General features: G+C 44.1%; 1 protein-coding gene across 3 annotated transcripts in view; it reads right to left on the reverse strand.

Annotated features, from left to right (window-relative positions):
* Positions 1-12397: 12397 nt before the first annotated feature.
* Positions 12398-14673, reverse strand: part of pparg (peroxisome proliferator-activated receptor gamma) — a 51789-nt gene continuing 49513 nt past the window's right edge. For all 3 annotated transcript variants that reach the window (XM_080788363.1, XM_080788361.1, XM_080788362.1), the window contains exon 8: positions 12398-13475. In XM_080788363.1, coding sequence (XP_080644489.1) covers positions 13228-13475 — 248 coding nt within the window. In that variant the 3' untranslated portion in view covers positions 12398-13227. The remainder of the gene's footprint in view (positions 13476-14673) is intronic.

Genomic DNA, 14673 nt, shown 5'->3' on the forward strand with positions numbered 1-14673 from the left:
AGTGGACGACCCAATAAAGCATTACACTTGTTTACAAGAGGGTCCACCTTGTTCAATTCATCAAAACATTTAGAGACGTACTACAAATAGACACTTCAAGCCAAAGAACAGAACAGGAATTCATCATAAAGGAGGTAAAAAGGGAAAAGAAACATATACAGTGAGGGGGAAAAGGGGTGGGTGGTGGGCGGGGGATTCAGACTTTACAGGGGCCAGTTTCGAATTGCAGCCCAAAGGAAGTAGCCTGGCTTCTTCTTGGCCAGACTCCGCCGAAGGCATTTTTTTTGCAGATTCGCGTCTTTGATTGATTTTATACTGAATAGTTTATTAGACAGGAATGTATAGAGGGTATGCGCGTGACATCATCATCATCATACCCGGAAGTTATGCGGGAAGGCAAAAAAACACTTGTTTTGACGGGCCATATACATCCAAACAGAAACGTCCTATCTGATTGCATTAAACGATGTTAAACTCACTTTACCACTCACTTTGCCACTTGATCTGCCATTCACTTTATGCATGTGCATACCCTCTATATACAGTGGTGATGCACCGAATATTCGGCCGCAGAAATTATTCGGCAGAAAATGGCTAAAAAATGCATTTTCGGCCTATTCGGTTTCGGCCCGAATAGGCAGAAAATATATCACCGAATAGAGTATGCAATTAATGCATTCAAAAGAGCTGATTAAATGTTTTATGGACCCATAATAGTGATTATTATTTAAGTTAAGTTTGCCATAACCATTTATTTTGTCATAAATCAGGTAGCTTTAAGGTACAGCCATGACAGCAATGGTAGGAAAAATATATATATAATATGAATCATATTCGGAATATTAAGTATTTGGTTTTCGGCAAAGAATTTCCCTTTCGGTGCATCCCTAATATACAGCATACAGTCAAACACTCAGTCCAAAAGGGATAGCCACTGGCTGCCACTGGCCACTGAGATGCTACAAAAGCAGCAAGCACTTTGCAAAATAGTAGATCTACAAGTACAAGCTCACAACGCGTCACATCTATTTTCAAATAAATCTTGAAGGAATTTAGATTTGGAATTTGGAATATTTAAACATTTTTAAGAACACAAATCTTGTATGTGGGGTTCCTGGCATAATATATTTTCAGATCAGCAGACAAATTATATATTAAGTTGAGGGTCCGGGTCCTTGACTTGAAAATGAAACACTGGTTAAACAACATTAGGAAACAAAGTCCAAATAAACTACATAATATTTACAAAAAAGTAACTTTACAGAAAAAAACAAAGTCACTTATAATAAGAGGACATGGCAACATGGCATTACTGCTCAGTGCTGTCACATTAGCGCCACCTGCTGTTGTTTTACCTCGCTGTCGTTTGTGTATTACTTCTATTCATCCAATAGATGGCGACAGGGTACAGTAAGCCCATTTCTAAGACCTTTTGTACATCAACTACCGGTACATTTAGGTGGTAACTGTTCCATATCCACATGCTGTATTTGATCATTTTAAACCGCTCTACGCCCTTACTCCCTTAATGTTCCCATAAAGTTAGTCATAAGACTTCAATTTCCACATTATTTTTACCCCTTATTTCCCCGAATGAATGAAAATCTCAATGTTCTCTACTTTAAAATATCTTGAACCGTTATTTTGAAATAGGCCTAATTTTTGTTATGGTCCAACTTATCCAGCGACGGCTCCAGACATTTGTGAATGCAGGGTGGCACTATGGGGGGCTGGCTATTTAGAGTGGGGATTAATGCATTTTGGTTTACATAGAAGTCAGTCAATTGGGTTCGTGGGGAGGGGCCGCTTAGGCTACCAAGCAATTATGCCATGATACATGCAGTTCTACCCAGGGAGTAGCCTACACTACATCCACCAGGGCAGTTTCACACTGAGTCTGTTTGATTCAAACAGTTCCCAAATAAGATTGCCTGGTCCCCGCTGCATGGCCATGATTCACATTGGCCATGATTCTTCCGCACCCGAGTACACTTCATTCAACTGTGTATATTCAATGCTTTCACATTGCATTGATCCTTATCCGAGTACACTTCAATCGGTCCCGAGACTTTCTCCATGTGGTCCCGGGAACGTTTGGGATCCGCGCTCCCATGGAACGGTACGCAACATTCACACTACAACGAGTGCCAAGTGGTCCCGACTCGAGTGCGCACCCGGGACCATAGTGTGAATCTGCCGGAACCATTCTTGTGGATACTGATTGGCATCAGTACAACCCAGGCATACAACCCGGTCAACGTTGATATATAGCAGTGAATCACACACTTCATTTGCATTTTTGTCACATCAGTCAGATAATCAGTATAACAACAATAAAGTAAATAAATCAATAATACGAAGAAAAAAAACAATACAAATATGGCTCTTAATTCGACCAATAGCCTATATGCTTCAAAGGGGTTCAGAGATTTCACAAATGAGTGAGTGTGCGGTTTAAAACTTGACCTGGTCTTCAGCTGTATAGTAAGGGTCTCAGGACAGGAGCATAGAAGAGGACAGAAGAGGACAGGAGAGGACAGGAGAGGACAGGAGAGGAGGAGAAAAGCGGACGGGAGGCCATGGGAGGGACAGGAGAGGACAAGGCCATGGTGGGGAGGGACAGGGCTGGTCCGTTTGACTAAACTCACTGGCCTGCAGGGCCTCCCTCACAATCCTTTCGTTATTTTCATTGGCCTCTATTGTTCCTCCCCGTCTACAGCCTATAACCAGCTGAAACAATACAATATAGCTACTCAGAGATGCCCTCACTCACTCCCCAACATTAATGTATGCATGAGCACAAATCTGCAATCATCCCTAACTGTGGATGGTGATTGAAACCATAACCACGCTTGGAACCATCACATCCTGATTCTCGGGGGGTGGGGGTGGAATCTTGCTGCATTTCCTGCGCATCAGAGCTGTCAGTAAATAATATCTGTGTTGTATATGCCCCATCTTTGTTCACCACAATTAGCTATACTTGTTATCCGCGCGACACCTTAAAACACAATCGAATCCGCAACAGCAGTTTAACTGCAGGGCATCATCGGTGTTCAGAATCAGAAGCGTTCGTGTAAAGATAAAAACGTGAACCAGCTAGGCTCCATGCAGGCATGACCTTGGTGCTGCATCTCCCTAAAATACCATCCATGTGAGTCACCATCAGAAGCTCCACAGTGGGAGGGAGAGCCTGGTGTTTTAGCTTCGTCACTGGTATGGAAACCACCCTCCCACTGGATGTAGTGTGTATACTCCCTGGGCAGAACCGGGCCAATGGGTCAAGGACGGTCGAGCACACAATCACACCCCAAACCCTATAAGGCCCTATACCGGCTCTGACCAAATATCTGTGCCAAAAAATAACTGATCTACAAGCTCACAGCACGTCGCCTTTGCGATATATCTCGCGCAGAGCCTTTGCTCACAACGTGGCGTGATGCAGCACGTTGTGTGCTTGCTGCCCCTAGATGGGCTATTTAAATGTATAATTTTCCTGGGGACCCAGTGGAACCCCCTCAAGGGCCCCTGGGAACCCCTGGGCTCCCAGGGGGAGCCTATAGGCTGATGGCAGTGGTAATATAGCGTGTTTGGATGAATCACATCATGAAACATATCCGTATACTTGAAAAGCTCAGCTTTCCAGCCTTGATGCAACTGGATTGGATTTATATCTCAGCGTTCATAGATTATATTTCATTGCAGCCTATTAAAGAAAATAGGAAATAAGGTCTGCAGACTGGAACTAGAAAAAGTGCCCTTCTGGGCTCCACCAGGAGGATAGGAGTGTGGAGTGCAAAGCATACTCTCTCGTCTCTCCCCATGCCTTCGGCCTGGTGGAGACAATAAGCTCCAAAGCTTAAACATTATTGAGGTTCCTTACACCATAGTGGACATGGCGTTTCCAATTTCGAGCCTCACGGCTCTTCATTCAGTCTGATGAAAACGTCCACTATGGTGTAAGGACTATAAGGAACCTCAATAAATGTTCAGCTTTGCAGCTTATTCCAGAGAGTGTACGGACCTTATTTTCTTTTCCATTGTTTACCTCGGCCTCGTGCGTGCTCCATTTTCTGAGCCTATTATTATTATTGCACATAATAGTTTGACATGTAGCTGTGCCTTGTAGACACATACAAGCTCACAAGCTTGCAGACTATTTCAGGATAATGTTTTATTTATTTTTTACTTTAAGAAAAACTAGGTAAAAAGTTTATCTCCACAACACGCTGAATACAGGAACAGGATAAGGACACAGACACTGGTAGGCCTGCAGGCAGGATAGGACACACACACACACACACACACACACACACACACACACACACACACACACACACACACACACACACACACACACACACACACACACACACACACACACACACACACACACACACACACACACACACACACACACACACACACACACACACACACACACACACACACACACACACACACACACACACACACACACACACACACACACACACACACACACCACTAGAGGGCTAGGCTTATCATGGATAATATAGCACTTTTCATGACACTCAAAGACGCTTTACATGTGTTGGGGCCAGGGGGGGGAACAAGAAAAAGGACAACTTTATTAGAAAAAACACAATCTTTTTATTATCTATTATATATTATCTATTATTATTATAGACGGGGGGGGGTTGATTGATTGATTGAAGTATGTATTAACAGTTTGCAGAACTTCAGTACATTTCAAGCACAACTCAATACAAAAACTGTTAACTGTGAGTGAATAAAGCATTAATTTACACTTACAGTATATGATAAAAAGAGAGATAAAAAGAGAGAAAGCATTACACTTGTTTACAAGAGGGTCCACCTTGTTCAATTAATCAAAACATTTAGAGTCGTACAAATATACACTTCAGTGTGGGGAAAAAGGGGTGGGTGGGGGATTCTGATTTTACGGGGGCCACAGGGAATTGCAGCCGTCCGTAGGTGCCCTTTGAGAGCGGTTTAGAAGGAATCAAGGGATTTGCATGTCTTAATGACTGTTGGTAGGGTGTTCCACATGTTGGTGGCATAGGAACGAAAATAATTTAGTCCCTTGTTTGTGCCGAATCTGGGTTGCAGTTGGTTTGTTTTACATCAAGGAAGTATTTAGACAGGTACATGGGTATCTTGGTCTTGTGGACCAGACCCATTGCAAGATGCTGTACTCTGTCGTCAAACGGGGGGGGGGGGGGGGGGGGGATCATACAGTGACATATGCTGGACAGTAGGAGCAGCACAGCTGTCTGTCTGTCACTGTACAGAAAAGTAAGTCAAGTAAAGTCAAAGCTGTGTCAAAAGTTATGCTTTGAAAGTAGTTTTGACGATATGATATTCTGTTATAATTATGAAAGTCTATAGGCTCAAATAATCATGGACCCACTTATTGGGTATACATAGTTATTTATATCTATTGTAGGCCTACATTGTTGAGCTCATATTATATAAGAAAATGTAAAAAATAAGCTTCCTTTCCATTGGTTTAACTGTTGATTCATTATATGAATCTCTGATGTACTGTAGCTGAAAACATTCAGCAAGGAAATTCTGAGGGGAAAGTCACTGGAACGTAATGTTCAATAAAATTGAACACACACACACACACACACACACACACACACACACACACACACACAGTGTGTGTGAGAGAAACAGAGCGGGGGAGAGAGGAGAAGACAGAAAAAGACAGGAATCCCCCACACAATGCTGGGAGTAGAACATTTTGGCATCTAAATAGAAGAGCGGACAAAATGAAGCTGCCGGAACACAAAAAAATACAACTTCCTCACACAAATCACCAAGTGAAGTGCTACGGTTGGACAACAACTTGGACTCCTTCCTACAAGATCCTTCTGTGGATAACAGAAAAATAACTATTCTTATGAAAATTACTTGGCAGATTAGTTTAGGAATGTTTGGCAGGGTTTTGGTCTACAGAGACCAGCCCCTAACAAAGTAAGGATATGCTGACACAACATTAAAAAACAAAACAGCTTCCATCTTCATAATCATCAACCATCCAAGAGGAGTCGGACCCTCGGGACCCCAGCCAAAACATTCCACCTGCCAAGACACGTGCGTATTTTTCAGAGGACATACTTCTCCTTCATCAGCCCCCCCCCCCCCCACCACCCCTCTCCCTTTCCTCTCTTCTCTCACTCTTGCTTTTCGCTCGTGTTTACCTTCCACTCACTTCCTTTATTCCTCCCACTCATCTCCCGTTCCTTCCTGCTTTTCTGTTAATTATTTTTTATCCCACGATTTTGTAACCCATTTTTCACCCCTGTGTCAATTATCTAATGTGATCCTGGGTTCTACACACCCTCCACCAACCTGGGGAGAGCGGCGGACTTGAACTCATGCTTCCTTCATGCATGAGTGTCCAAGTTGTTCCTTTCCACCTGCCAGGGGGGAGTTTCCCTGGTTGGACGTAACGTGTGGAAGGAACACGTTATTCCAACCAGTTCCTTTCCCCTCCATCAGGCGCCTCGGCTGGCCAGGGGGGGGGGGTTGTTTAGAGACCAGGATTACTGCATGTTTTTGTGAGGGTACCTACCCTAGGGGACACGGGGAGAACATGCAAACTCCACACAGAAAGGCCCTTTCGCCAACCCCGCCTCGGTATGGGCACTGATGACCTTCCTGCTTTTCCCCTCGTCAAACTCTACATTTCCACTTACGTACCATTCGAATACCGGGGGACTGTCCTTAAGTCAGACCTCCCGTTTGAGAGGAGCAGATGACTCAGAACTGCTGGTCTCGGTCTCGGACAGGAACAAACTGCAGGTTGAAAAGGCCCTCAGCTCTGAACTCGGTAGAATCTGCACCTAGGCTCGCTGATAACAAACTTTACACCTGGAAAAACTGAATCCATTCCCTTTGGATCAAATAGTAATCTCAGCAAGGCAGATAGATGGCTTTTTGGTTAGAGTGGGCGACAATATTATCACATGAAAAGTGACCTACCAGCTAGGTTACATCCTGGAGGCAAATTTTGCAGGGATAAAATGGCCACCAACATAATAAAAAAAGTCAACCAAAGAACAAGATTCCTGCAGAGGATCTCTTCACTGGTCAACAAAAACACATTGAAGACCCTAACAGGAGCCCTCGTACAAGGTTTCTTCGACTATGCATGCACCGGTACCACATGCACCTCAAAGGCCCTTAAACAATTAAGGCTCCAGACTTCCCAAAACAATCTGGTCAGGCTACTACTGGCCCTCACCCCCCGAACCCACCTCACCCCTGCCCACTTTGACAGACTAGAATGGCTTAGGGTTGACGACAGAGTACACCAACATCTTGCAATGGGTCTGGTCCACAATATTCGATACACCACCAAGATATACCCATGTACCCGTCTAAATACCTACGTCCTTAATGTCAATGAAGTCCACACCCACAACACAGTGAACACCAGAGTTCAACAAACCATGTGCTACCCAGATTCGGCACAAACAAGGAACTACATTCTTTTCGCTCCTATGCCACCAAAATGTGGAACGCCCTACCAACAATCATTAAGATATGCAAATCCTTTCACTCCTTCAAAACCGCTCTCAAAGGGCACCTATGGACGGCTGCAATTCAAAACTGGCCCCCATAAAAATCTGAAGATGGACACACGGACGGAGGGCAAAACATACTCTCTCCCCATCATGCCTTCGGCCTGGTGGAGACAAAACATACTCTCTCCCCCCATCATGCCTTCGGCCTGGTGGAGACAAAACATACTCTCTCCCCATCATGCCTTCGGCCTGGTGGAGACAAAACATACTCTCTCCCCATCATGCCGTCGGCCTGGTGGAGACAACAGTTTTGTGATACAAATCCTATTCATCCAGATTGCTCAACTCAAAGTCTAAATTCAAGAAAGTTTAAAATATAGCATATAGCAAAATATGACACAAATAAATATGTGCATGCACACACACACACACACACACACACACACACACACACACACACACACACACACACACACACACACACACACACACACACACACACACACACACACACACACACACACACACACACACACACACACACACACACACACACACACACACACACACACACACACAAAAATATGTATTTACAGATACACTCCTAAATCCATGTGTTACTTCACTTATAAGCTACGTGAATTTTTTCACTTCCTGTCTGTGTCGGCATGGGTTCAGAAGTTGCGGTTTCAAAAGGGTGTGCGAGTGTGTGTTTGGTAAGATATGCTCTGAATGGATGATGTAATGACTAGAATCTATCCACCCAAACACGCACGCAATCTATTGTAGGCCCTAATAGGCCTAGATAACAGATCGCATGTTTGACTCAATGCCCCCAGCGTAGGGACAAGTGTGGACGAGGACGGATGCATGCACACCGCAGTCTGGTGAGACGTAGGAGTACCCTAGTAGTGAAAGCCAAATTCCAATACCCAAAATCAAGGCCACTCGCTCACTCACACTCCAGTAGCATGGCAAATTATGGTGCAATTGGTGACCTGCCGAAATATGTTACCATCTTGTGGACTTCATACAACTGCAATGATTTACATTCAGACACTGACATTTTGTGTCAGCAGGTCACCAATTTCACTGTAACACCACCATGCTGGAGTGAGCGAGTGACAGTGAGCGAGTGGCCGAGATTTTGGGTATTGTAATTTGGCTCTAGAGACCTCTCAGTGCCTGCAATCCCCCCCAAGAACACACAAGGCAGGGAGAGCCTCCTGTTGGCTCTGGCATAAGAGAAAGGACCATAGCAGTGACTTACCAATCACTGCTGTGCTGGCACGTCAACTGGAGAGTGTAGTGGTTAAGGGTTGAAACAATCTAAGAAGGTTGGGGACCACCTGATAAAGATGACCTCATTCACTTCCAGGCCAAGAATGTTAATCCATTAGAAATGGATTAATCGCATCTGTGATGTATTTACAAACTGGTGGTGATGACAGCCAACAATGTAACTGTAAAAGGACGACGTACTTCACCACTTTTAAACCCATCTTCATATAATTGGTCCTCACAAATGTTCATGATAAAATGCCACATTTCTGTTTTCAACTCAGTCTGTGTCTCATGGGAGGACTGACTGTGGGTAGTTTCTGAACCCGTCCACATGTGACCTCATTGATGGGGAATCCAAGCTAATTAGACCGCAGCCATGTTTCCATCAGAGTTTGGAAGCACTCGTTTTCAGTAAAACAATGTCCTGCTGCATCTTGCATTATATGCTAATTCAAAACAGGTGGTACACAGGGCAGTTGAGTGATATCTAACGAGCCCTTCCAAACTCCAGCACTTAGAAAAATAATCACCTGCAAGGACACAAAGTAGCTCATAACATGTCTACAGTGGATTCTTATGAAACAAACACTTAAGAGAAAGAGAATAATTCAAGCTTTCCGTACAGCTGCAATGTTGGTGAGTTTGACGTCGTTTAATACAATCAGATTTCAATCAGACTTTTCTGTTTGGATGAATGGGCTGCCAATGGAAGTTGCATTTAACTATACGATATAAGTTGCCATTAACTTATATCATAATATGGAAGATGGCCGCGGTCTGCATAATGGAGAATAGAAACTGCAGGCTTTCTATTCCTGAAAAGTTGCAATGTGATAATGGAAATCATCGTTCCCACGATAATACAAATATATATATATATATATCCTATTTATTTTATTTTTATCTCGTTTAAAACAAATCTGCCTATAACAATGGTGGAAAGGTTTCTGAACTGCTCACAGCCCTCCAATCAGACAGACTGAGTAGAAAATGTATCACGAACATTAGTGAGGACCAATTATAATGAAGATAGGTTGAAAAGTGGTGAAGTGGTCCTTGAACAATTGGAACCCTAGTACTGATTCTGGGCGGTTTAAGTGGATAAAATTGTGGTGGAAAAAAGCCTATGATAGTTTAGAATACAGCATGAGTTTCACACCAAATAAACTAGTTATATTTCAACCAACAACAAAAAGGTGCATCCAATGGACAAACTATTGAGAAAATATTTTATTTATACAATTTCTACTGTCCCCACAGATACAATTCTATCCCAGATAGGCAAAATAAACAAAAACATCTGATAAAGCAGACTTTACAGACATGTAGCTTTAAACATATTGTTTTAAGTAAATTTCAAACAGTGAACATTATCATCCAAACATTTGTGTAAATTTGAAATAAGTGAGACCAATTAGGTCACTATACTCTTGTATTTAAAGGACAATTTAATCTGTACAACGATAATGTATATGTATAGAATAAAAAGAATGATAAAAAAGATTAGGCACAGCATGTGACATTCATTCCACAGGTCCTTTGTACAGTATAAAATGCACAGCTTGCAAACCAATGTCTTATAGATATTCAAAAAACGAGTTTTAAGACCTGAGGCCAGATTCTACAAAATGTCATCATACAAACATTGTTGGTGCTCAAACAATTTAATTTCCAGGACCCCAAAAATTATACGTATTTGGCTGCCGACCCCCAATCTGAAAATATGTTGTTCCAGGGATCCAAGATTTAAGTTAAAAACGTTCGCTGGGAAAGAATAGATTTGCACACGTTTTAACAATATATTTTTTTAGCTGATCTACACGCTCGTAGCGCGGCAGAGCTTGTAGATCTGCTATTTTTCAACAGCCAAAGTTTAAAATGATGGTTAAAGTGGTTAAGAGCTATGAGGTGACACAGACACGTCCTCAGCTCTAAATGGGTTGTGAAAAAAAAGACCCCTAACCCTATTTATGACATGTGACGAAACAAATATATATTTTTATATTCACAGTGATATCACAGTTCTCTTTATAAAGAGACATGTTCCCCCGGACTGAGTACAGAAAAACATCTTAAGAGATTCAGGAAGTTCTCGCTGGCTTTCTTCTCACTGACGGATATAGCGATAGTGCATTTGTGGCGGTTGTTGTGGTCGATGGATGGATCTGTCCTCTCAGAAGGAAATGTCCGTGCTCAGCAGTGATGACTACACATACACACACCACACGTTGCTCACATGGTTGCAGCTTAAACGAGAAATGACTCCGTCAGTCACATCCAACCCCCCCCCCCCCCCCCCCCCCCCCCCAACTTCCCTATTTCACACCTTACTTTCAGTCAGTCATTATGTCTGGCTACGTCATACTCTCTTCCTTTCAACCACGCCAGCGCACGCACGCACGCACGCACGCACGCACACACACACGCACACACACACACACACACACACACACACACACACACACACACACACACACACACACACACACACACACACACACACACACACACACACACACACACACACACACACACACACACACACACACACACACACACACACACACACACACACACACACACACAATAAAAGCAGTACTGCAATGTGTCCCTTAACCAATTTTAAACGGTAGCAGTTAAAACACATTCAGCAGCGATTCAAACAAGCATGTAAATGACAAAAAACTATTTCACCGACCATTGGTCTTTAGTTTGGATTGAACCGGCTGCAAGTTGTCTTCTGGTGTTTATTTGACTGAAGGCTCAATTTAAACCTTTTCAGGTGCTCCTAACGAGCAGCAGCCATTTTGCTGCTGAACTCTGGGAAATGTAGTTATTTGAGGTGTAATGTACACACACACACACACACACACACACACACACACACACACACACACACACACACACGCACGCGGCACGCACATTAAGGCCTCACTCACACGTAAGACACACTTGTGTGCTGTGTTTTCTCTCTTCTGTGTGTCATGGCCGCCTCAATGCATTTCCAATGGGAGTCACATGGTTTCATGACACAACCTTGTTGCATGGCTGTCTTCTGCCCTCCCCCCCATGCAACAAGGTTGTGTCTTCAAACCATGTGACTCCCATTAGCTAAATTCCAATACCAAAAATCTCGGGCACTCGCTCACTCCCACTCGGTCACTCGGGGTCATTCCAGCGTGACCCGGAAATGGTTAACGTTCCGATTGTTAAAATGCTCCATCGAGGAGGAGAGGAGAGTCGAGTGGAGGAGCCGAGTGGGCTCTCCGAGACCGCATAGAGCGAGTGTACATCAGGTGCAGGCTCGGTGGGGTATTTTGTCTCCTCGCAGCGGATTTCCGCATCACGTGTACATGTTTTTTTTCCTTATCCAGTGACATAAGTCCGCCTCCTCCACGTGTGGCACAGAAAACACTGCTTGAAACCAGATACATGCACCCCCCCTCCCCCCCATCCACCGGCCGGCTGAGTCGCTGACCCAACACACACATGCACGCACTGTGCCTACATATGTGAAAGTGAAAGGACCACAACAAGCCACTGGCTTTATTGCGTTGTGTGATATAAGCATAATAAAAGTAGGATAAATTAGGCCGGCTATATTGTGCGCACCTCAAAAGCTATAGTTAATTTATCTCTGTGCATGCCTGAATGCACAGACTGCTATGAATGACGGTGACAAAAATGTATTTATTTATATGTGGACTGAACTGAATATGTAAGTCAGAGAGACTATACCTAATTCCTGTTATAGTGTCCGTTATTTGCAAAGACCGTCGGAGGAGGACTGACTGTCAGGAGGGGGGGGTGGGGGGATTTATACCTGTGCGCATCCTGGCGCTTATTCACTATTTCAGGAATAAATAGCCTTGCCTTGCACATGTTACCAATACATACACATTGGCCTCGGTTACATGCACAAAATTATGAATTGTCTATTCTGTAGACTGTACGGCTCTGTTCGGAGTTCCAGTGATCCAGCTGTGTGACACTGTATTGTTCCACCACTTTTGCTTTGGCAATGTAAACGTATGTTTTCCCATGCCAATAAAGCCCTTTGAATTGAATTGATACACGTCATTAGTGATCGCGGAATGTGCCGTCGCTTTGAAATGACAGCTTAGTACATTCTGATTCTAGAGGAATTCGACCACAACTCTGTCCTCGCATCGAATCGAGCGAGCATCGAGCGAGTGGAGGACGCGAGGAGAGTGAGCGAGTGTGAAAGTTGCGGTATTGGAATTTAGCTATAGGAAATGCATTGAGGCGGCCATGACACACACAACACACAGGACACAAGTGTGTCTTGCGTGTGAGTGAGGCCTAAACACTCGTCCCTACACTTCTCTCCCATGCCTCCAGTCCCAACCAACCAACCGTTCTTTTCCCCTCCATTTTTGAATCAATACAAGTCCTTCATGATCTCCTGCAGCAGCGGGTGCAGGCACATGTCCACCTCCGTCTTCTTGTACAGCTGGATGAGGTGCACGTGGTCGGTGACGATCTGCCGCAGGTCGGTCATCTTCTGGAGCAGCTTGGCGAACAGCTGCAGGGAGTCGGGGTGGTTGAGCTTCAGCTGGAGCTCCAGGGAGTGCAGCACGGTCTCCTGGAGGTGCTCAATGGGCTTCACGTTCAGCAAGCCCGGACGGTCTGGAATGGAACGGTAAATGGTGCATTTATATAGCGCCTTTATCCAAGGCGCTTTACATAGATTGTGCATTACATTCACACACACATTCATACACCGATGGCAGGAGAAACCATGCAAGGCACCAACCAGCACACCAGGAGCAACTAGGGGTTCAGCGTCTTGCTCAAGGACACTTCGACACTAACTCTGGGGGAGCCCACAGGGTTCGAACTGGCAACCTTGCGGTTACCATCCAGCCACCCTACCCCTGAGCCACCGCCGTTCCAGGAATGGAATGGAATGGATGGGGCGTCATCAGTGTTGTTTTTTTGTTTTAGTCATTATAATCTCTTCAATAGTTTTCATTTAGTTTCAGTCACATTTTAGTCACCTGGAATGTTTTAGTGTTAGTCTAGTTTTAGTCGACTGAATATCATAAGATCTTAGTCTAACTAATTCTGCAGTTGATTTAGTCGACTAAAATGTATTTTGGTGGGCCTAAACTTGCTGAAAATAGCCGATCCACAAGTGAGTCACAAGTCAAATAACTTCTTTGACTAGACAATCACAGAGTGTAGGAGAATAAGGAGACGAAGGAGCCTGACTACGCGGACATCTCCATTGTAGATGTGGGGCTCATTTTCATCCGAGCATTCTAAATACACTATTTGGCGATTTAGCAGTGGGGAAGGGGTGTTCCCCCACTAAAGCTGGTATTTTGGTTACCTGTCTAAATCCCTAAAACACCTCCGCTACCCGTTACATTATGCATAGGTGTGGTTAAAATAATGAAACCAATCACCGTGCCACATGCCATTGCCTTTAAGAGATCCCTAAGGGCCGATTCATACTCCTGTTTCGGCGCTGTAGTGCCGAAATGATTTCGGCTCGTCAGAAAATTTCAGTAGCACCAAAGAGCCGACTTTAGGACGGTACCCGCCCCCCCGAACCTCAAATGACGTCAAATTGTAGGCTCTACAGCGCTGAACCGACTTTTATTCGGCTCTAAAATAGGAGTATGAATCGACCCTTATCCGTTGCCCGTTACTTTATGCATAGGTGTGGTTTGGGCGTTACAATAATGAAACCAATCACCGTGCCACATGCCATTGCCTTTAAGAGATCCCTTATTCGTTATGCACAGTTCTATATTGTTTCATAGCCTTACGGTCTATAGCCCATGGAAGAGTGATGTGTTGCTGCCTTGAAGTCTCACTG

This window comes from Protomyctophum bolini, assembly GCF_963924005.1.
Source record: "Protomyctophum bolini genome assembly, chromosome: 2".
NCBI classification, from domain to species: Eukaryota; Metazoa; Chordata; class Actinopteri; order Myctophiformes; family Myctophidae; genus Protomyctophum; species Protomyctophum bolini.